Source organism: Pseudophryne corroboree, chromosome 1 (assembly GCF_028390025.1).
Source record: "Pseudophryne corroboree isolate aPseCor3 chromosome 1, aPseCor3.hap2, whole genome shotgun sequence".
NCBI classification, from domain to species: domain Eukaryota; kingdom Metazoa; phylum Chordata; class Amphibia; order Anura; family Myobatrachidae; genus Pseudophryne; species Pseudophryne corroboree.
The window spans coordinates 360,980,966-361,004,604 of NC_086444.1; the positions used below are offsets into that span (position 1 = coordinate 360,980,966).

The window sequence follows — 23,639 nt, forward strand, 5'->3', positions numbered from 1 at the left end:
TTCCCTGCTAGGGTTTAAAACGTATTTAACTGTATAAGGTTTAAGAGTGTATTGATAAGGTGTACGCACTGCGGGTACTTTATACCGTCAGCACTGTGTAAGGTTTAAGGTATAACATCATTGCAGTGCTTTGCTGCATAAAGGTTTAAAGTGTAACCATATCATTGCATTGTATCACTAACAAGGTTTAAAGTTTATCAACTGATTGTGTGCGCGCTGTGTGTACTTTGTACCCCCAGCGGAGCGTTTTGTACGCTAAGTGCGTACACGGTACGGGACTCTGTACGCAAATAGCGTACGAAGTGCGTAGCATGTGTATTAAGTCTAGCGGCCGCAGCGGCTCAATGGTAAGAGTGTGTTTAGAGGTATAGCTTTATGGTTTAAGATAATATCGACATTATCAACCTCCAGTAGAAGAAGGACTGAGAGAATACAGTGGGCTTAATTCAAGGTTGATTGCAAAACAACATTTTCGTCTAATGGGCAAAACCATGTGCACTGCAACTGGGGCAGATATAGCATGTGCAGAGAGAGTTATATTTGGGTGGGGTGTGTTCAAACTGAAATCTAAATTGCAGTGTAAAAATAAAGCAGCCAGTATTTACCATACACAGAAACAAAATAACCCACCCAAATCTAACTCTCTCTGCACGTTATATCTGCCACACCTCCAGTGCACATGGTTTTGTCCATTAGAGGAAAATGTTGTTTTGCAATCGACCTTGAATTAGGCCCAGGGCCTCAATCACCAGTCCATTTCCATACTGGCAACCCTGATGTTATGCTGCATGGCTGTGCAGCCAAAGTCACAAGTCATTTTGTCAAATGGAATTTCCCATGGCTAGAGTATTTCCCAACGGTGAAATAGGCATGTGGCAATTAAGGGTGATTTCCAATATCACCAATGTTTAAGTGACCAGACTAGCGTCCAGAGGAACAGTCCCAGGTACCCTGAAAATATCTTATGGAGGTGCTACACCAGCATCACCCCACCCAGAGGAAAAGACACAAGCTGCCAGATCCTTTGGATTACCAATGATATACTCTGGAGTGACATCACTCTCTAGCAAGACAGAGGATGTTGAGTCCAGTCAGCTTCATCCAATGATGTTGACCAGTAGTTCTCGTGCCTAGAGAAAAACTGCTCCAGAAGTAAGCAGTAATACCACCATGACCTTCCTGTCAGAAACTAGTATCCTCAACATAAACCTTCATATACTGTTCCAAGCTAGTTGAATGTAATAGTTTCCTGAGGTGATTCAAAGAATCTCAGCTCTGTGATCCATCTCAGGCAAGCAAAAAGGGCCAAGCGGACAGTGGCATCATGGGGTTGTGGTGTCTGACCTTATGTAAGGTACTAATGAGCAGGAGAGCAAGGAACATAGAAGAGGATAGTAAGGTAAGTAAGTGGCGAGTGAACACACTTTTAAACACTTTTATTCTGCTGTGGCTGCATCACAAATCATGAGTTGTACCTAACAGAACACATTTTATGATATTTACCGTATATAATATTTCTCTACTTCCATACAAAAATCTTTAATGGTTCATGGTGTCACTGACAAAGGCCATCTAGTCATGCACACTGGGGCAAATCTTCAGCCAATGAACTGTGATATACATTTGTTGTTTATTAAGCTCTCCTGTAAACTGGCACCAGAAAGGCACATCTTGGGCCACTGCCACTATTACAGACCACCACTATTTCCACCACTATTTCTATTTCCACCACTAAGCAGAAAAAGGCTCCAGGGGGCAGGACCCAGATCTCAGGACATCAATCCTGCAGCAGCCACAGCCAGGGATCTTTTGTACTCAAGAGGCCAGAGCACCATCAGGATTCATTAAAATCCATCTGGTAATAACAGGAGTATCTCTGGCGTAGCACGAATCCTGTCAGTCACCTGCTCACACTCTTAAGCTATTGTACAAACACCTGCTCACACGCTTAACCTCAACTACGTCTTCTCGTTCAATCCACAGAATAAGCAATTTAGTGCGTTATAAGATGCAGTCTCTAAGTTATAAACACACGTTTACAATAAAAACATTTTCACATACTGTAGCTAGTGAATGCTGCATTTATATCTAATATACAGGTTACCATAGCTTTACACTTGACATTTAAAAGATCTCTATCACATATGTGGAATAGTGGGAATGGGGACCAGCCACACATGATTACAGTATGACTCTAAAGCAGAGGTTCTCAAACTCGGTCCTCAGGACCCCACACAGTGCATGTTTTGCAGGTCTCCTCACAGAATCGCAGGTGAAATAATTAGCTCCACCTGTGGACCTTTTACAATGTGTCAGTGAGTAATTAATACACCTGTGCACCTGCTGGGTTACCTGCAAAACATGCACTGTGTGTGCCCCAGAGGACCAAGTTTGAGAACCTCTGCTCTAAAGGCTACAGGTTCTGTAAAAGTTCCCTCAATGCCGTGAACTTTGGAAATCAATAACTCAGAAAAGAGCCCTACTACAAGAGTTAATGTATAAATGCCTAAACAATGTTATTCATAAGAATGAGCAAAGTCTGCATTTCTTTTGATTCATGTCACTTTCCAACTGGCCACTTACAAATATACAAATACAGCACACAGACATGTATTGATGTTATTTAAGCGAGCTGGTGGGCATTCGTTACTCACTTGTCTACCAGTCCAGATAAATACTTGTCTGCGACCCTCCTGATACGTTTATGAATGTGATTGAAGTTCACAAGCAGGAACTGAGCGTGGCGCTCCAACTCTTCCTCGTTCTCCTTTGTTTTAGGCTACAACAGTATGGTAGAGGTAATAAATTAGCTTACAAAATAGACACATGGTTATTGCAGAACACTTCTAACTTACTCTAAAATTTCATTTACTGTAGGGCGAGTACACACCTGAACGTTGGGAAATCGGGCAGATGGTTTGGCTGAATTCCCTTCGGCCTGGACCATGCCCGATTGCCCGTACACATCAGGAAATTGTAACGAAAGACAGAAAGATCACTGTTAATATGCACCAGGTTGCAAGTGTTATCCTCCGGTTGGGCATGCAGCACAGCCAACCAGAAGATATCACATGCGACCGCCGGCATGCAAATTGCGGGTACACCATGAATGATCCGCCCGATACATCATTTTCTTCTGGCCGGAAACAACATATCGGTCCGATATCGTTCTAGTAAGTACCCACCCTCAGAAAGAAGTGCACAGAAAGAAAAAAAAAACCACCAGACAATATTTTTATAACAGTAGAAAATGCAATCAAAGGAGTAATTTACTATCATAGCGAAAAGTGCAGCAGCTCCTAACAGCCAATCACATTTTGGACTTCTTCCTTTCAGGTTGGGTACGGAATCCCGACAGTGAGGATGCCGGCGGTCAGCCTAACCCCAACACTCCTTGGCATACTTACGTTCCGTATGCTGATTGATGGTATTCCGGCGCTGGTCTTTTGACTGCCGGCATCCTGACCATCATCCCGATGCCATTCCCTTTCTAACTGGTGAACTGAAACTATTTCTGATAGGGTGTGTGTGTGTGTGTGTGCGTGTGCGTGTGTGCTTGAGTGGAGAACAATGAGATAAACATGTACAATTTCCAGGTTATTTTATAATAAGCAAAATGATTTAAACATGTTTTCTGTACAACTGAGATAAAAAAACAAACAAGTTCACTGCATACTCGGATTTTCCTGGCTGCCATTAGAAACAACAGAGTCTTCAAAAAAGTAACACAGGTTGCTATCTATCATTTTAGAATGTGGTAAAAACCACAGCAAAACAGCAAACAAAAAGACTATAAAAACCAAAGCAGATTCGATAGACAGTAAGACCCACCCTAGCTGATTGTCTGCAAGCAGCAGAGACACTTACTGTGCCTAATGGTGTCAGGGATATTCACCGGACAACTAAAACCAGAACAGTTTCTGATTTGATAAATTCCTAGGGTATGTCTAAGGAGAGCTTAAAATGTATGGCTGTTGGAAACCTGCCTAAATTTCCCATCTCATGAATTGGGGCACGGTGTGCTCTATTCACAACCTCTGCATGTATTTGTGTGTCTTACACCAACTTTAGCGGGTCGCAGCCGGGAGCCCTGACACGGGAGCTACCCGGCTGCGACCCTCATCATCCCCCATTTAGACCGGAGTCACCAACCCGGCATATTGCCGGGTTGGTGATGTTGCCGGTGAAGCGACGGGGGCAGCGCTTGGAGATCACATGATCTCCAAGCGCCGCCCACACAGAGTGTAAACGGGAAGCCGGGTCGCATCGACCCGGCTACCGTTTACACTGCACAGTTTGCTTGGTTAGAGAGCGGCTCTGAACGGTTCAGCTCATCGAAAAATAAGAATTTACTTACCGATAATTCTATTTCTCATAGTCCGTAGTGGATGCTGGGGACTCCGAAAGAACCATGGGGAATAGCGGCTCCGCAGGAGACTGGGCACAAAGTAAAAGCTTTAGGACTAGCTGGTGTGCACTGGCTCCTCCCCCTATGACCCTCCTCCAAGCCTCAGTTAGGATACTGTGCCCGGACGAGCGTACACAATAAGGAAGGATTTTGAATCCCGGGTAGACTCATACCAGCCACACCAATCACACCGTACAACTTGTGATCTGAACCCAGTTAACAGCATGATAACAGAAGGAGCCTCTGAAAAGATGGCTCACAACAACAATAACCCGATCTTTGTAACAATAACTATGTACAAGTAATGCAGACAATCCGCACTTGGGATGGGCGCACAGCATCCACTACGGACTATGAGAAATAGAATTATCGGTAAGTAAATTCTTATTTTCTCTAACGTCCTAGTGGATGCTGGGGACTCCGAAAGGACCATGGGGATTATACCAAAGCTCCCAAACGGGCGGGAGAGTGCGGATGACTCTGCAGCACCGAATGAGAGAACTCCAGGTCCTCCTCAGCCAGGGTATCAAATTTGTAGAATTTAGCAAACGTGTTTGCCCCTGACCAAGTAGCTGCTCGGCAAAGTTGTAAAGCCGAGACCCCTCGGGCAGCCGCCCAAGATGAGCCCACTTTCCGTGTGGAATGGGCTTTTACAGATTTTGGCTGTGGCAGGCCTGCCACAGAATGTGCAAGCTGAATTGTACTACAAATCCAACGAGCAATCGTCTGCTTAGAAGCAGGAGCACCCAGCTTGTTGGGTGCATACAGGATAAACAGCGAGTCAGATTTTCTGACTCCAGCCGTCCTGGAAACATATATTTTCAGGGCCCTGACTACGTCCAGCAACTTGGAATCCTCCAAGTCCCTAGTAGCCGCAGGCACCACAATAGGTTGGTTTAAGTGAAATGCTGAAACCACCTTAGGGAGAAATTGAGGACGAGTCCTCAATTCTGCCCTGTCCGTATGAAAAATTAGGTAAGGGCTTTTATAGGATAAAGCCGCCAATTCTGATACACGCCTGGCTGAAGCCAGGGCTAACAGCATTACCACTTTCCATGTGAGATATTTCAAGTCCACAGTGGTGAGTGGTTCAAACCAATGTGATTTTAGGAATCCCAACACTACATTGAGATCCCAAGGTGCCACTGGAGGCACAAAAGGAGGCTGTATATGCAGTACTCCCTTGACAAACGTCTGAACTTCAGGAACAGAAGCTAGTTCTTTTTGGAAGAATATCGACAGGGCTGAAATTTGAACCTTAATGGACCCTAATTTGAGGCCCATAGACAGTCCTGTTTGCAGGAAATGCAGGAATCGACCCAGTTGAAATTCCTCCGTAGGGGCCTTCCTGGCCTCGCACCACGCAACATATTTACGCCAAATACGGTGATAATGTTGTACGGTTACATCCTTCCTGGCTTTGATCAGGGTAGGGATGACTTCATCCGGAATGCCTTTTTCCTTCAGGATCCGGCGTTCAACCGCCATGCCGTCAAACGCAGCCGCGGTAAGTCTTGGAACAGACATGGTCCCTGCTGGAGCAGGTCCTGTCTTAGAGGTAGAGGCCACGGGTCTTCCGAGAGCATCTCTTGAATTTCCGGGTACCAAGTCCTTCTTGGCCAATCCGGAGCCACGAGTATAGTCTTTACTCCTCTCCTTCTTATGATTCTCAGTACTTTTGGTATGAGAGGAAGAGGAGGGAACACATACACTGACCGGTACACCCACGGTGTTACCAAAGCGTCCACAGCTATTGCCTGAGGGTCCCTTGACCTGGAGCAATATCTGTCCAGTTTTTTGTTGAGGCGAGACGCCATCATGTCCACCTTTGGTTTTTCCCAACGGTTTACAATCATGTGGAAGACTTCTGGGTGAAGTCCCCACTCCCCCGGGTGAAGATCGTGTCTGCTGAGGAAGTCTGCTTCCCAGTTGTCCACTCCCGGAATGAACACTGCTGACAGTGCTATCACATGATTTTCCGCCCAGCGAAGAATCCTTGCCACTTCCGTCATTGCCTTCCTGCTTCTTGTGCCGCCCTGTCTGTTTACGTGGGCGACTGCCGTGATGTTGTCCGACTGGATCAATACAGGCTGACCCTGAAGCAGAGGCCTTGCCTGACTTAGGGCATTGTAAATGGCCCTTAGTTCCAGGATATTTATGTGAAGTGACGTTTCCATGCTTGACCACAAGCCCTGGAAATTTTTTCCCTGTGTGACTGCTCCCCAGCCTCTCAGGCTGGCATCCGTGGTCACCAGGACCCAATCCTGAATGCCGAATCTGCGGCCCTCTAGGAGATGAGCACTCTGTAACCACCACAGGAGAGACACCCTTGTCCTTGGAGACAGGGTTATCCGCTGATGCATTTGAAGATGCGATCCGGACCATTTGTCTAGCAGATCCAACTGAAAAGTTCTTGCGTGGAATCTGCCGAATGGAATCGCTTCGTAAGAAGCCACCATCTTTCCCAGGACCCTTGTGCACTGATGCACTGATACCTGGACTGGTCTTAGGAGTTTCCTGACTAGGTCGGATAACTCCCTGGCTTTCTCTTCCGGGAGAAACACCTTTTTCTGTACTGTGTCCAGAATCATCCCTAGGAACAGCAGACGTGTCGTCGGAATCAGCTGCGATTTTGGAATATTTAGAATCCATCCGTGCTGTCGTAGTACTATTTGAGATAGTGCTACTCCGACCTCTAACTGTTCTCTGGACCGTGCCCTTATCAGGAGATCGTCCAAGTAAGGGATAATTAAGACGCCTTTTCTTCGAAGAAGAATCATCATTTCGGCCATTACCTTGGTAAAGACCCGGGGTGCCGTGGACAATCCAAACGGCAGCGTCTGAAACTGATAGTGACAGTTCTGTACCACAAACCTGAGGTACCCTTGGTGAGAAGGGCAAATTGGGACATGGAGGTAAGCATCCTTGATGTCCAGAGACACCATGTAGTCCCCTTCTTCCAGGTTCGCTATCACTGCTCTGAGTGACTCCATCTTGAACTTGAACCTTTTTATGTAAGTGTTCAAGGCTTTCAGATTTAAAATGGGTCTCACCGAGCCGTCCGGCTTCGGTACCACAAACAGCGTGGAGTAATACCCCTTTCCCTGTTGTAGGAGGGGTACCTTGATTATCACTTGCTGGGAATACAGCTTGTGAATGGCTTCCAATACCGCCTCCCTGTCGGGGGTAGACGTTGGTAAAGCAGACTTCAGGAACCGGCGAGGGGGAGACGTCTCGAATTCCAATTTGTACCCCTGAGATACTACCTGCAGGATCCAGGGGTCCACTTGCGAGTGAGCCCACTGCGCGCTGAAATTCTTGAGACGGACCCCCACCGTGCCTGAGTCCGCTTGTAAGGCCCCAGCGTCATGCTGAGGACTTGGCAGAAGCGGGGGAAGGCTTCTGTTCGTGGGAAGAAGAAGTCTGTTGCAGTCTTTTTCCCCTTCCTCTGCCCCGGGGCAGATATGAGTGGCCTTTTGCCCGCTTGCCCTTATGGGGACGAAAGGACTGAGCCTGAAAAGACGGTATCTTTTTCTGCTGCGAGGTGACTTGGGGTAAAAAGGTGGATTTCCCAGCCGTTGCCGTGGCCACCAGGTCCGATAGACCGCCCCCAAATAACTCCTCCCCTTTATACGGCAATACTTCCATATGCCGTTTGGAATCCGCATCCCCTGACCACTGTCGCGTCCATAATCCTCTTCTGGCAGAAATGGACATCGCACTTACTCTTGATGCCAGAGTGCAAATGTCTCTCTGTGCATCTCGCATATATAGGAATGCATCCTTTAAATGCTCTATAGTCAATAATATATTGTCCCTGTCCAGGGTATCAATATTTTCAGTCAGGGAATCCGACCAAGCCACCCCAGCACTGCACATCCAGGCTGAGGCGATTGCTGGTCGCAGTATAACACCAGTATGTGTGTATATACTTTTAAGGATATTTTCCAGCCTCCTATCTGCTGGCTCCTTAAGGGCGGCCGTTTCTGGAGACGGTAACGCCACTTGTTTTGATAAGCGTGTGAGCGCCTTATCCACCCTAGGGGGGTGTTTCCCAACGAGCCCTAACCTCTGGTGGGAAGGGATATAGTGCCAATAATTTTTTAGAAATTAGCAGTTTTTTGTCGGGGGTAACCCACGCTTCATCACACACTTCATTCAATTCATCTGATTCAGGAAAAACTACGGGTAGTTTTTTCACACCCCACATAATACCCCTTTTTGTGGTACTTGCAGTATCAGAGATGTGCAAAACCTCCTTCATTGCCGTGATCATGTAATGTGTGGCCCTACTGGAAAATACGTTTGTTTCTTCACCGTCGACACTGGAGTCAGTGTCTGTGTCTGGGTCCGTGTCGACCCACTGAGGTAACGGGCGTTTAATAGCCCCTGACGGTGTTTGAGACGCCTGGACAGGCACTAACTGAGCTGCCGGCTGTCTCATGTCGTCAACAGTTTTCTGTAACGTGCCGACACTGTCACGTAATTCCTTAATTACGGCCATCCATTCAGGTGTCGACTCCCTAGGGGGTGACATCACCATTATAGGCAATTGCTCCGCCTCCACATCATTTTCCTCCTCATACATGTCGACACACACGTACCGACACCCAGCACACACACAGGGAATGCTCTGATAGAGGACAGGACCCACTTAGCCCCTTGGGGAGACAGAGGGAGAGTTTGCCAGCACACACCAGAGCGCTATATATGTATAGGGACAACCTTACAATAAGTGTCTATCCCTTATAGCTGCTTATATCTGTTATTTTGCCAAATAAGTGCCCCCCTCTCTTTTTTACCCTGTTTCTGTAGTTGCAGGATGCAGGGGAGATTCTGGGAGCCTTCCTACCAGCGGAGCTGTGTGGGAAAAATGGCGTTGTGTGCTGAGGAGATAGGCCCCGCCCCCTTCACGGCGGGCTCTTCTCCCGCTTTTTTCTGGAAAACTGGCAGGGGTTAAATACATCCATATAGCCCAGGAGCTATATGTGATGTATTTTTTGCCAAATAAGGTAAATTCATTGCTTCCCAGGGCGCCCCCCCCCAGCGCCCTGCACCCTCAGTGACCGAAGTGTGAAGTGTGCTGAGAGCAATGGCGCACAGCTGCAGTGCTGTGCGCTACCTTATGAAGACAGGAAAGTCTTCTGCCGCCGATTTATGGACCTCTTCTTGCTTCAGCATCTGTAAGGGGGCCGGCGGCGCGGCTCCGGGACCCATCCATGGCTGGGCCTGTGATCGTCCCTCTGGAGCTAATGTCCAGTAGCCTAAGAAGCCCAATCCACTCTGCACGCAGGTGAGTTCGCTTCTTCTCCCCTTAGTCCCTCGATGCAGTGAGCCTGTTGCCAGCAGGTCTCACTGAAAATAAAAAACCTATTTAAACTTTTACTCTAAGCAGCTCAGGAGAGCCACCTAGATTGCACCCTTCTCGTTCGGGCACAAAATCTTAACTGAGGCTTGGAGGAGGGTCATAGGGGGAGGAGCCAGTGCACACCAGCTAGTCCTAAAGCTTTTACTTTGTGCTCAGTCTCCTGCGGAGCCGCTATTCCCCATGGTCCTTTCGGAGTCCCCAGCATCCACTAGGACGTTAGAGAAAGAGACGGTTCTTTTGAACGGCTCATGGCTCACGGCTCACGTTCTGTCTGTGTGTAACAGTGATGAGATGATTCATGACTCATGAGAAGAACTGACTCGCTCCCGACTCCAGGCAGGAATTAGAACAGAGCCGGCGCAGTGAGCGGTTCTTCACATACACTGACTCAGTGAAGAACCGCCGCTCACTGCGCTGGCTCTGTTCCACTTCCTGCCGGGAGCGAGTCAGTTCTTCTCATGAGTCATGAATCATCTCATTACAGTTACACACAGACAGAGGGAGCTGACACAGGTGAACCGCCGCTGAAGAACCGCCGCTCACTTGAAACGGCTCACGGCTCACCCGGCTCACTTAGTAGAGCCGGCTCAAAAGAGCGGCTCAAGAGTGAGCTACACATCTCTATGCTGGGTTGAACACGTGTTCAACCCCGCAATCTTCCCGAGTTGGAATACCGGGTCACTCGACCTGGACTATTCCAACTCGACCCTTTTACACCAGCCAGCAACACGGGTTATGCACGTTCATGTGCAATAATCCGTGTTACTAGCTAGTGGTGTTAAAGGGGTATAAATGATTTCTTCGTATTTCGGTCTCCTACAAGAAGGCATTAGGAGTGACGTATGCATGATTGGTTTGTGCCAGAACGCAAAATAGGGACCATGTTCAGATCATTTAAATAAGAAGGCCACACAGGCTACTATGACAGTGGAACTGAAAATGCATAACATGTAAGGTCTGTTCCAAGAGAGAACTGAAAATAAAGCCTGTAGTAATTATGATTCACATAATTTGTGCTGTGAGAACATGTGTCTAATGTACTTGGTGCAATTGTTGTTTGAATTTTATTAAGGATAATGGATTAAAAGCTCAGGTCTATCAATTTATGTATAATTGAAAGGATCAACATAGTTTGAGACCTCCTCAGTTGTCCTCATTGTGGCTTTGTACATGAGATACCAAGGTTCTACACGTGACCCATAAGCTTGGAGAAACCTGCTGAGAATATAAGCTATGTAAGCCTATGCTATGTCCCACCACAGGCTTCCAGGTCCCTAAAAGAACCAGAGTTACATAATTCTAGATCATGCCAACCAGCTCTTACCTTATCAGCCATCACCGCTAGGAATGCATCAAATACTTTGTCTGCTACTGCAACAACACACTGCATCATCCCTGCAGGATACAAAAAACACTAAGGGGTAATTAATGTCACCACACATTGGTACCAAGCTTTTCTATTCACTAGCCCCTGACAAAAGGTACAGTTATGTAAGGATACCATTCAGACAAAATGGAGGGGCAATAGCCAAAATTGTGACTTGGGATTTTCGCTGAGTATCAGCACACCTTCAATTTGTTATTATTCACACTGGTCAAAGACCATGAAAACTCTTCATTCTATTTTTAAAGTGTAATGCATTTGAGAGAATAGTAGTAAGATTTTGCTAATAGTCAATTATACACAGTCTTACACATAGGGACAAATGAGGCAACACTGACTAAAGGACAACATCCTATTACTATAAAATCTAGAATTCTTACCCCAATTTACCCCAGAGGCTTCCTGAGAGTTCAGTATGTTTCTTAACAAAGTTCCAAAGTATAGGACTAAGAGGAGGGAATGTAACAGATTACAAGAACCAGGAAGTGCGGGACTCACGTATTTTAAGCGGCAATCAATTATACGGCAAAACAAGGTTGGTTTTGTTGTGTAACTGACTGGTGCTTTAAAACTATGTGAGAACTCAGACGAAGTCCCGCACTTACTGGTTCCAGCAGTTACATTCCCCACAGAGTATGGACAAGAGTAAGAAGAGAATGAGGACCACAATCCTAACAGAAAAAGACACATAAAGCCATGAGCCTAATGGGTGGATGTCCAGTGTTCACCAATGGACTGAGACATCCAATAGGGGGGACACTGCAATAAGCTATCCATAATGGGGGGAATGCTCAGAAGTTGCAGAACACAGCGCCTTATATTCAAAATTTGTCATTACCGATTGCTAGGGGGGAGGGAGGTAAAGAAGTTATTTAAATGTACTGAAAAGTCGCTTGGGGTTGGTTGCATGAGAAGATATGAGAGATTGGAAATATGTTTGTTTGGAAATATGCTTGTTTGGCAGTGTCCAATACGTCAATGATGTTCTACTTTACGTGACAGTTTTTGTAAGTGTCTTGTTGATTTAGAGTGCAATGGTTGGCATCTAAGCCTACGTGGAGTAGGCTTAGATGCCTGCGGGTTAGAGGAGGCTTGCTTGATTTCAGTGTCAGAGTTTGGAGTAATGGAAGAGATTGAAAAAGTGATAATAGTGTTAATGAATTCAGAAACTGAGCAGAACCTGGTGAATACAAGATCAAGGCAGTGGTCCTCCTTATGAGTAGAGGAGGTTAGAGAATGGCGTTTGGAGGCATGAAGAGTTGTGTACTGTAAATAGCAATATTGAAATCACCCATGATGATCGTGAAGATGTCAGAAGATAAGAAGTGTGGGAGTCAGGCAGAAAAATCTAGAAATTGTTTTTTGGGTTGCCCAGGTGTGCGATAGATAGTTGAAACATGCAGAGAGAATGGGGTGAAAATCATGATAGAATGAACTTCAAACGATGTGAATGTGAGTGATGGAATCTGTGGAAGAACTGTGTATGTGAAAAATTGGGATAGCAATATTCCAACCACACCTCCTTTACTGTTGCCAATCCTGGAGGTGTGTGTTAAGTGGAGACCACTGTGTGACAGTGTTGCAGGGGAGGCTGTGTCTGATTGTGTGAGCCATGTTTCTGGTATGGCCGGCAGGTTGAAGTTGGAGATGAGGAGGTCGTGGATTGATGTTCATTTGTTACAACAGAGCATGCATTCAATAAGGCACATTTTAGTGACTTGTAGGATGATGGGAGACGTGATATTTATGAGGTTAGATGGATTTCTATATAAACTATACTAACTCACATCTTACCAACCAGAAGGCTGTATCAAACAAGCAATACGAACTCTACTGAACACAAAGGTTTGAAAGGAAGGTGCTATACGACTGTTAGCTACAGGTTCAATTCTTAAGGGACAATCTAAGGATATATGGGAGCTGCAGAAGAAACATATTTGCCAATTCCTCTATGTTCACAGAATTGTTGGGTCACTGCAACTAAAAAAAACAAACAAACTCTGGAGGATTTAAGAGGTCTAATGTCCTGTTCTGAATCTCTACAGCCATGATACTGCAAAGGCCCCTTACTGGATGTCAGAAACTCATGTGGATGAGCCATTCCATTTCAAAGATTAAATGTGGACACAAGTAAAACATAATAAACTTCACCTGATTTATCTTTCTGGATAGCTTTGTCCTCAAAGTAAAAGAACATGACCTGGAACCGATCCTTATCTGTTGAGTGCAAGACCCTAACAGAGAAACAATTGATGTCAAGCAAAAAAACAATGAACAAAGGAGGTGGTACACAAAACTATTTAAATGTACCTGATTGAACAGTAGTGTGTGCCTGCAGCTATACCCACCTCATGTGCTCAAGGCGATATACAGATAGTAGGTAAGTGGACATTGCAAAGTCAAGCTTGTTGATGAGTGCAGATACCTCAGGGGCAGGGTCCAGCAGATTGATAATGGTGCTCCTTAGCTCATTTAATTCTGCCTGCACAGGAAATATCAGCATTAAATTTGTCATATACAATAGCCATTTGGATACAGCCCAAACATAGTTTGGCACTCACCGATGTCACAGTGTCATTCTTCATAGCAGAGTTATACTGCAGGACAGAGCGCAAAGGTTCCTTACTAGGAAAAGTCAGCAAGGGTGACTTAGTAGCTATCTCACATACTCCTTCATACCACTCCTCAGGCCAGAGACCTGCAGAACAAGGAAGAACACAAACCTATATAAAGCACACATCAATCATTTCAAAAATATCCCTGCTGAGCTCAAGACAGGTTTATGGCATGTTCCAGGAAATATAGTACAGACAGTATTAAGACACTATACAGTGATAAAGTGAATATAGGGACCAGATGAGTTGTATGGAAGTGTGTTATACAAAGATACCTCCAGCAGGCATGCACAAAGAGCTCTATAAAAGGGATCAGTATGATATTCCGGCGGTCAGGAGACCGACGCCGGGATCCCGACAGCCGGGAAATTGGCAGAGAGCGCAGTGTGTCCCCTCGCGGGCTTATATTCCCCCTCGGGTGGTGGCGTGGAACACCACCCAAGTGGGGATTCCAGCTGGCGGGCGGGATTCCGCTGTCGATATGCTGACAGCCGGTAAATTGACTGCCTCCCCTATAGAAAGCACATGACGAAATTCACATAGAAAGTATAGAATTATAGAAATAGTCTTGCAGAGCTCATACTGTGAGCAAGAATCTATGCTTCTAAGAGACTTGCAGACCACAGCAAATCGGTACCATACTAGTTGGGTAAACAAATGCACGTTACATATTAAGAGTATCTACAGCAAGAAAAAGTTCCAATAACAATATACAAACCACAGCAATGAAAGTAAAAGAGAAAGATGCCCTTAATGTATAAACTTTCAGAAAACTGCACACACAACCGTCTCAGCCAGGGTCACTGCAGCACATTTATGGTAATGCCAGCATGTACAAATAGGCAGTGGGGCAACTATGATCAAGGATGAGGAAACATGGAAGAGAAAGGTTTAAAGCAACTAGCTCCTGAGATTTATGGAAGAAAAACCATACTATAGGAACACAAGCACAGAGTAATGTGTTAGCTATGACTTACCTGACCCTTCCACTGCAAAGCCCATAAGAACAGAGTATAACCAGAAATCTCGGAACAGTTTCTGAAGTCGGGGTTTAGCTTCTTTGATGGGTGGTAATCTTCGTGTTAGCTGTACATAAACAATGATAAAATGCTACTTTTCTTGTAAATGTACATAAAGGTACATATATAGTATATTACATAGTACTTATACAGGGCTGGGTTTGGGAGACCAGCAGTCAGGATGCCAGCGGTCAACATAATGACCCTGGCATCCGACTGCCAAAATTCCAATAGAGGTGAGAAATTAAGCTAACTCTAACCTACCCGCACAGCCTAACTCTAACCCTCCCCCTAACACACGCCTTCCACAGCCTAGCTCTAACGCCCCACCACACACACCTTCCGCAGCCTAACCCTAGTCCCCCACACACACACACCCTCAGCAGCCTAACCCTAACCCCCTGCCCACACACACACCTTCCGCAGCCTAACCCTAACCCCCCCCCACCACACCTTCCGCAGCCTAACCCTAGCCCCACACACACACACACACACCTTCTGCAGCTTAACCATACCCCCCCACACACACACACCTTCCGCAGCCTGACCCTAAACCCCCCCACACTCCTTCCGCAGCCTAACCCTAACCCCACACACACACCTTCCGCAGCCTAACCCTAACACCCCCCCTCACACACACCTTCCGCAGCCTAACCCTAACCCCCCCCCCCCCCACCTACACACACACCTTCCACAGCCTGACCCTAACCCCCCACACACCCCTTCCGCAGCCTGACCCTAACCTCCCCACACACACACCTTCCGCAGCCTGACCCTAACCCCCCACACACACCTTCCGCAGCCTAACCCTAACCCCCCCCACACACACACACCTTCCGCAGCCTAACCCTAACCCCCCACACACACCTTCCGCAGCCTGTCCCTAACCCCCCCACACACACCTTCCGCAGCCTGTCCCTGACCCCCCCACACACACATCTTCCGCAGCCTAACCCTAAACCCCCCCCCCCACACACCTTCCGCAGCCTAACCCTAACCCCCCCCCCCCCCCACACACACACACCTTCCGCAGCCTAACCCTAACCTCCCCCAGATATTTACATTTGGGATTTCGGCTGTCAGGATTCTGGCGTCGCCATTCTGACAGGTGTCGGGATTCCGGCGCCGGTCTCCTGGCCACCGTTATCCCGTAAATCAGGATGCCAACTACATCCCTTTATACAGAAGCAGTGCAAACAAAACAACATAAAAGGGTTTATAGAAGTGGAGATGTTGCCCATAGCAGCCAATCAGATTCTAAAGAGAACGGCCGATATATCGACCAGTGTGTACGGGCCTTTAGATAAGTAAAATCTGATTGTTGCTATGGGCAACATCTCCATTTCTATAAACCTGCACTTTAGTAAATATACCCTTTATAGCACAAAACATTGTAGGACATAGGATACACGCTATATTGCCACTGTGCACATGCAGTCTTAAGGGCCACAAAGGCAGTGTTAGCTGAACCCGGAGGTTCAGGACCATTGATGGCAATGGGGAGGATAGTATAAGCCAGGTAAGGAAAAGTCATATATACATTCACATGCCTTGGGCTACATATCTAAGCAGACATTTAGATCTATATTTCAGACTGCAAGCATTGTGCATTAACTGTGGCGGGAGACAGGAAAGTGAACAGAAAGCCGATCTCTTTTGCTGCACATCTGGTATCTTTTTTCTGTATTATTATTCCACACAGATTTGTTATTAAACAAAACAGAACTTAAGGGCACTTCACCACCACATTATCATCCATGCACAGAGGGGTTGTTAAACCTCCATGCAGTTTGTTATTGCAACTGGACAATGAAGTACAGGAAGTGAGTAGGTGGGATGGTGGGGAGGGAACAAAGGGGCCCCATCAGAAGGAAGGGACTTTGGCTGACCTGGCCTTTATGTCTGATGTAGCTGGCTGTTTACTCTAGAATGTGGTAAAGGTTATTTTTATTAGCTCTTTTGAGCAACAGCATTACATTTTAGGACTAGGAGCAGTGATCTAGAGCTCCCAGGTAAGGATGTGTCTTAATGCTATATACTTTATAAACATGACATCATTCAGTAATACATGAATGTGCATGAAGCTGTAAAGTGTTTAGCGACATATAAAACTTTGCTTTCACAATGTGCTATGAAAATATTTAGGGTTGGGTATGGGTGACCGGTGGTCTATATACTAAGCCATGAATTTGTTTAAAACATATAGGTCTGCTTATAACACTGTTTTCATCTAATGTTCTTTTAGAAAAGAATCCTGAAGTCTGTTGCTTCCAACATGAATCTTCTACACCTTGCTACGAGTATACTGCTCATTTCATCAGCATTATGTGGAGTCAAAGACCTGCATGACCATTTTGATAGTAGGGCTGAAGTAGGAGCGCGCGGGATTTCTCCACAAAATACAAAGACTCTCCAGGATGACACAGTGACCAATGACCTTATTCCTGATGAAGAAGATGAGGAAGACTATATAGATTTTGATCAAATAATTGGCGAAGACTATACTGAGACCATTGATGCTCTTACAGTAAAGAATGTAGAAAAAACACAAGGGAATATATATGAACTATTCCCTGGGAAAACCAGGATTCAAAGGCTCAACATAATTAATGCCAAATTTGGCTTTGATCTTTATCGGACAATAAGAGAAAACATTAATACAACTGAAAATATTCTGCTGGCACCGGTTGGAGTCTCCACAGCGATGGCCACAATTTCAATGGGAACAAAAGGGCAAACTCAGAGTCAAATTTTCTCTATGTTAGGCTTCAAAGAATTTATCAATGCCAGCTCAAAGTACGACACCACCACCATCCACACTGTCTTCCGGAAATTAACTCACAGACTCAACCGCAGAGATTTTGGTTATACCTTGAGATCAGTCAATGACTTATACATACAAAAAAATTTCTCCATTAGAGAGGACTTTAAGAGTAGCTTGAAAAACTACTACTTTGCAGAAGCTCAGGTGGGCGATTTTGAAGAAAAAGCTTTTGTAAACCAGATAAACCAAAGGACCCAGAAGCTTACCAAGGGCCTGATAAAGGAAGCAATTTCAAACCTGAGCCCCGGACTACTAATGTTTATCGTGAACTGCATCTATTTCAAAGGTAAATATCTTTAATCTCTTTTGCTTAACTTTATTTGAAAGTGTGTACATTGGGAAATGTATTGATTGATGCTCTAAAACTGTATTGAAGAGTTTAAAAGAAAATCTTATATGTAATTTCAAGTTAAAACTAATACTGTGTTTTTAAAGTGTTATAAAGAAACCTCATTTGCCCTATGACTGCATCCTACTTGGAAACAGATAGAACCACCTTCCATCCCAGTGGTCAAGAGCTCATTGTGGCACATCACATACACGGGAAAGATTTCCTAGTACCTACATGACAGACCATGGTTCTCTGCCACAATATGGGTCCTTTGGCTTCTCAGAGAAAGCCGTTCACAAACACTCGTCATGCTCTGGCCCTTTCTAAACAATGGCCTCGATTGCACCTTCACAGAAGTTAAAATATGTCCTCCAAGTATAACCACATGGAAGTTTGCTCATTGCTTACTTGCTCCTCCTCCCAAACTATCCCCCCCCTCTTCCCTAAGACGCTGTGAAGTTATAGTGTTTCTGTATTTGTATACATTTTCGTTCCAAAAAAGCGGTTGTGTATTTGATGTCATTTCTAAGTTCTGCAAATTTTGAATGTGTCTAACCAAAATAAAATTTAAGAATACTTTCTCTATAAATTAAAAAATAAGAAATAGTTTGCTTATGTAATGTTTTAATATGCAGGTTTTCTCTTTTCATATAGGGACTTGGGAGAGTAAGTTTCCAGTAGAGAATACCCATATTGCAAATTTTCGTGTAAGTGAGAAAGAAGTGGTGAAAGTACACATGATGAGGACCAAGGGAAACTTCATGGTTGGTGTGGACTATGACCTGGAGTGTGATCTCCTACAGTTGCCATACGTAGGCAACATGAGCATGCTAATAGCTGTGCCACATAAACTGTCTGGTATGAAGCTCCTTGAGAAGCAGCTCAGTCCACAGCTGGTGGAAAAATGGCAGAAGACCATGAATAACAGGTACAGCCATGCTTTCACACGTACCGAAGATGTTGTTCACCTGGAGTTGGGGTAGGGTGATGTTAAGTAGCAATTTCACAGTTAGGTTGCATTATAAATGCTCCGCTACCAAAATACAGGTGATATGCTAAATATGAGTATATAGAAGCAAAGTACCAGCCAATCGGCTTCTAACTCATTTTTCTAGCACAGCCTGTAAAATGTCAGAGTATGTAAGGAATGGTCATCCAAACTGAGCAGGATTTAAGAAAGATAAAGTATATATCTAAAGGAAATACATTTATAGCGTCTTTTTTTACTGATGACTACATAAGGAAGTCAGTTAAGAGACTTACTCAGTACTGACATGGGATTAGGTATAATTAGGAGTGCCTCCATATTCCAGTATTTCTACATGGGTGAAAGAGAAAAGTACATAAAACCTTGCGCACCGATATACCCTGCCTCATAAGCAGCAGATTGTATGAAATAGCATCTCTTTGGTAGGGCACTATATCCAAATGAGACGTGTTTTTCTTTATTTTATAATATCTTTGTTCTCAGGGCAAGAGAAATTCACCTACCCCGCTTCAAGCTGGAAAAGAAATATAATTTGAAGGAAGTAATTAGCACCATGGGAGCAAAGGACATATTTACCACTAAAGCAGATTTCTCAGGCATCACCGATGAGGGAATAAACATTGGCCAGGTCTGTATGACTGAGAAGTGTACACCAGTTCATAGGTTGTAATGGAATGCATTACCTTTATAAAGTAGGCAGATATGCCTAATAAAGCATAGAGAGGGACCCCTTGCTAACAGCATCATCTTACTGTAAAGATAGTTAAACACCTTTCACACTAAACACCTGGGTCCAACATGCGTTATTGAACACGGTTTCAAGCCATGTCACAGCTGCTGAAACCTTGTTCACACTGAAGGAAGGACCCGGGTTATGGCCGAGTTGTCCCTTTGCTGGCGCTTAGAAATAACATAATTTTCAAGCGACTGTGATCTGGCTCGCTGCTACTTTTACCGTGACCAGTGCTGGATAACCCAGGTGTCTCTTTCACACTGTAGATTACCTGGGTCAGTCTCTGGTTTAACCATGGTAGAATTTCTGGGGCACCGAACCCAGGTAGTCTCTTTCACAGCATGTCAAGGAGGAGGCAATCAATTTCCCGTGGTCGGGATCCCGGCGGTCAGGATACAGACGCTGGAATCCTGACTGCCGACAATGCTGACAGCCGGAATGTGGACGCACAGGGGCTATTCCCACTCGTGGGTGTCCACGACACCCATAGAGTGGGAACAGATCCTGTGGCGAGCATAGCAAGCCTGCAAGGGGATTCGTAGCGCTCGCAACGCTGCCGGCATTCTGGCGGGCGGGATGCCGCTGTCGGGATAGACACAGCCGGCATCCCATCCGCAGGGAATACATATGAATTCCTTTCAGGACCCGGGTTGCACCGTAATATCTGGGATCGGAGACTTGGTGTAAAAGGGGTATTAGAAATAATGCCAGCATAATGCCACATCTAACATATGTGGGGACTCTGTGTCATGCACGTGCAGCACAAAGCTGATACTGCAATATACACCTGATCGAGAAGATAAAAAGTGCCCACTTGAACACTAATAGCTGATCTCTGCATTTCAAGTACAGGGATCAGCTGGGGACTGATGATCAATCCTCCCCTGACCAGGTCCTCTGTGCTTTGCAAGAGGGGGAGGAGCAAGTCACTCTGGGAGTAGTTACATTAATAGCCACATGGATGAACAATAGTTACAAGAGGCTGGGATTTAATGGCACACAGTGAATTACTGCCGCTGGAGGGGCGAGGGGGTTACTATTAATACCTCAATTATTGCCACTTGGGGAGGGGGTGGGGACATCAATAGGGGCATTCAGTCACTAAGGTGGTGAGGGCAAAACCACAGGGTGATCTATTCTTAGGGGGATGGGGGGTAAAAAGCCAGTGGGGTATCTATCACCACTGGGGGTATCAGGGTTAGTTTTTAAATAAGGACTTATGGACACTGTGTATACTAGACCCACCTAGGTGTTTTTTTACCACGAAAACAATTACACATATTTTTTACTTAAACATAAAAAAATAAAAAAATTGTAAATTTTCTTTTAATGGTCAGTTAAGTTGTTAAACTCTTCAAAATAACATTCTAGATATACATGTCAATGTAGTCCAAATTATTGTAAACACTTATTTGCTTGCTATAATTTTTCCACGATTACTGAAAAAAACGCATCTTTTAACTGCGTCCAATACTTTGTTTATTGCCACCAACAGCCCTCTACACTGTCCTTTCTTATATGTGCCTTAAGTACCCTCACAATTAAGGTGCATACACACTGGGTGGCGTTTTTGCCCAGCGTGTATGCATAGCGATGATCGCTGACATCGCTGGGCTGAAAAGCGTTCAGTGCATACACACTGAGCGAATTCACCCTTGCCCAGCGATGTCAGCGGGGGTGAACGGCTTTCCATAGCAGGACGCTATGGAAAGCCGATCAGCCCGCCGTTCATCTGGTAATACCAGTAGATTGAACGGCGGCCGCCAGCGATGAAGCGGGAGTGCGCATCAGCGCTCATCGCTGGGGCATACACACTGGGCGGCTTTCAGCTGAAAGCAGCTCAACACACCAAAAGTGAGCTGCTCTCAGCTCAAAATCGTCCAGTGTGTATGGGCCTTTAGATGCCCTTCATCCAGGTCGTGCACTGTGTACAGTTATCAGGAGTGAATTTCACAGAAATAAGCCACAATGTTTGCAATTTGTAAGTTGGGACTTCACAGTACAGACATTGATTGTGACTGAGTTGCACCTTTGTTTCCGAACTGTCCCACTGTGCAATTACCTGGTCAAGATTAGCAGGACAAAACTAAATAGCCAGCAGTCGGGCTCCCGGCGGCCAGCATACCAGCGCCGGAATCCCGACCACCAGCATACCGACAGCTGGGCGAGCGCAAATGAGACCCTTGCGGGCTCGCTACGCTCGCCACGGTATCTATTCTCCCTCCAGGGGGGTCGTGGACCCCCAAGATGGAGAAAAGCTGTCGGTATGCCAGCATGCTGGTTGTCGGGAGCCCGGCCACCGGCAAACTGAAGACCACCCCTAAATAGCACATAAAGCTATTCTCAGCAGTCAGTTCAAACACAAGGATGTTGAGCGTGGACAGATGAATGTATACACCCAGCCCGAAGAATCTGCAGCAAATGTAACTATAGGGCAACTCTGCTAGAGAGTTTACCTATCAGGGTTTCATAGGACAGGGGTTATAATAGCAATAGTTTATTTAGCATTCTTTACCCCTAACAAAGCAAACACAAAACAGAGCACATCAGTACACACTCAAAGGGCCAGATTCAATGTGCCGAAGAAACCCTGGTGGCTTTGAACATTACATGACAGGCTTAGGTCATGGGAATTAGTGATTAGACATAACTTTTCATTAAGACTGTATGGTTATAAACAGATTGGGCTTCCAATGCCTGCAAACTTTCAGTAAATGTATGGTAATGGTTCTCTTAATACCATCCAGACTGCGTTGCGACTCTTTACATTAGAGGATGCCTTCTTACATAACGTTTTGCAGTTTCAGCAACAAGGCAGCATCACTGTGAATGAAGAAGGAACTCAGGCCGCGACGGTCACTGGAGCCAAATTCATGCCGCTATCTACTCAGACACGCATTACGGTGGACCGTCCTTTCCTATTTTTCATCTATGAACTTCGCACGGATTGCCTCATTTTTTGCGGAAAAGTTGCGAACCCCAACATATCATGAATTCCCAGCTAAACCTGGGGCTTAATACTTAGATGCAAATATTAGTTTCTTTTATGTATTTGAATTAAGTATATGGAAAATGCCTATTCACAATACAGTACTTAAAACAACAACAACCCAGTTGTATATTGAAATCCTTATACCTAACATAGATTAAGATTCTTAATTTGCCCTGTCCGCCAGTTGTCTTGACTTTGCATATATACAATGGGGTCTATTTAATTGATGTCGGACCCTTTCCGACGGAAAGGATCTGATATTTCAGTATTCAATTTGTGGCATATCCGACTTTTTATAAAGTCGGATTAATATTGTCGGATATGGTACTAAAACCTGTCGGATTTGGCGCTAATCCGACAAAACACGTGGATCCGAAGCTAATCCACCGATCCACATGTTTTCCGACAAGTCGGAATTTCTGACTTGTTGGATAAACGGCAGTTTGATTGAATAGGTCAAATCTAGATTCAACCTTAAAATGTCGGAAACTGCAGTTTTTCCGACAAGTAGACCCCAATGTTGGTAAGCACAGTTTCACAGACCTGTCTGGACACTTCTTTTTAATTTTTATTTTTTTTACTAGTGTTGACCTGGTGCTCATAAGTTAAGACACTGCAATGAGAAACAGCACCATGCTATTTTACACCACTACACTATCATAAACTGTGATAGGTGTCAGACCTGTGTAATGTTCTCTATTTGTTACGTGTTCATATTTTTGAACTACTATAAAAAGTCATACAATGAGAGAGTCTCTAATAAAGCCTTGCAAAACATAACTGATAAGGAATAACGCTATGTCTGTCATCAATGTTGTATGAAAAGATAGAGAAATTCCGCTATACCAAGAGCTGAATGAAGAGACATGGTTCTGGACCCCTGAGTAAAAGCAGGATTTGGCACCTGTTTTACTTGTGGCTTATGCAAGCTTACTAAATATTTGCTTTTCTGCTACCAATGTAACCATTAACTCCGA

The 23,639-nt window shown here is 45.2% G+C and overlaps 2 protein-coding genes across 4 annotated transcripts in view; one reads left to right on the forward strand and one right to left on the reverse strand.

The window, feature by feature from the left end:
* Positions 1–23,639, reverse strand: part of PI4KA (phosphatidylinositol 4-kinase alpha) — a 351,394-nt gene that overhangs the window by 102,725 nt on the left and 225,030 nt on the right. For all 3 annotated transcript variants that reach the window (XM_063964791.1, XM_063964790.1, XM_063964792.1), the window contains exons 20-25: positions 14,753–14,861; positions 13,722–13,858; positions 13,509–13,642; positions 13,312–13,394; positions 11,101–11,171; positions 2,655–2,779 (exon numbers count right to left, since the gene is read on the reverse strand). In XM_063964791.1, the coding sequence (XP_063820861.1) occupies positions 2,655–2,779; positions 11,101–11,171; positions 13,312–13,394; positions 13,509–13,642; positions 13,722–13,858; positions 14,753–14,861 (659 nt within the window). The remainder of the gene's footprint in view (positions 1–2,654; positions 2,780–11,100; positions 11,172–13,311; positions 13,395–13,508; positions 13,643–13,721; positions 13,859–14,752; positions 14,862–23,639) is intronic.
* On the forward strand, positions 16,698–22,779 carry SERPIND1 (serpin family D member 1). The gene is made up of 5 exons (XM_063964795.1): positions 16,698–16,806; positions 17,040–17,904; positions 18,604–18,877; positions 19,421–19,565; positions 22,472–22,779. The coding sequence occupies exons 2-5, from the start codon at positions 17,070–17,072 to the stop codon at positions 22,661–22,663; spliced, it is 1,446 nt and encodes a 481-aa protein (XP_063820865.1). The 5' UTR covers positions 16,698–16,806; positions 17,040–17,069; the 3' UTR covers positions 22,664–22,779.

Bases quoted from the DNA above. Each gene is read 5' to 3' on its own strand.
- SERPIND1 (XM_063964795.1), top strand. From the start codon at position 17,070: ATGAATCTTCTACACCTTGCTACGAGTATACTGCTCATTTCATCAGCA. The intron at 17,905-18,603 runs GTAAATATCTTT...CTTTTCATATAG, and splicing joins GAACTGCATCTATTTCAAAG to GGACTTGGGAGAGTAAGTTT. The intron at 18,878-19,420 runs GTACAGCCATGC...CTTTGTTCTCAG, and splicing joins CAGAAGACCATGAATAACAG to GGCAAGAGAAATTCACCTAC.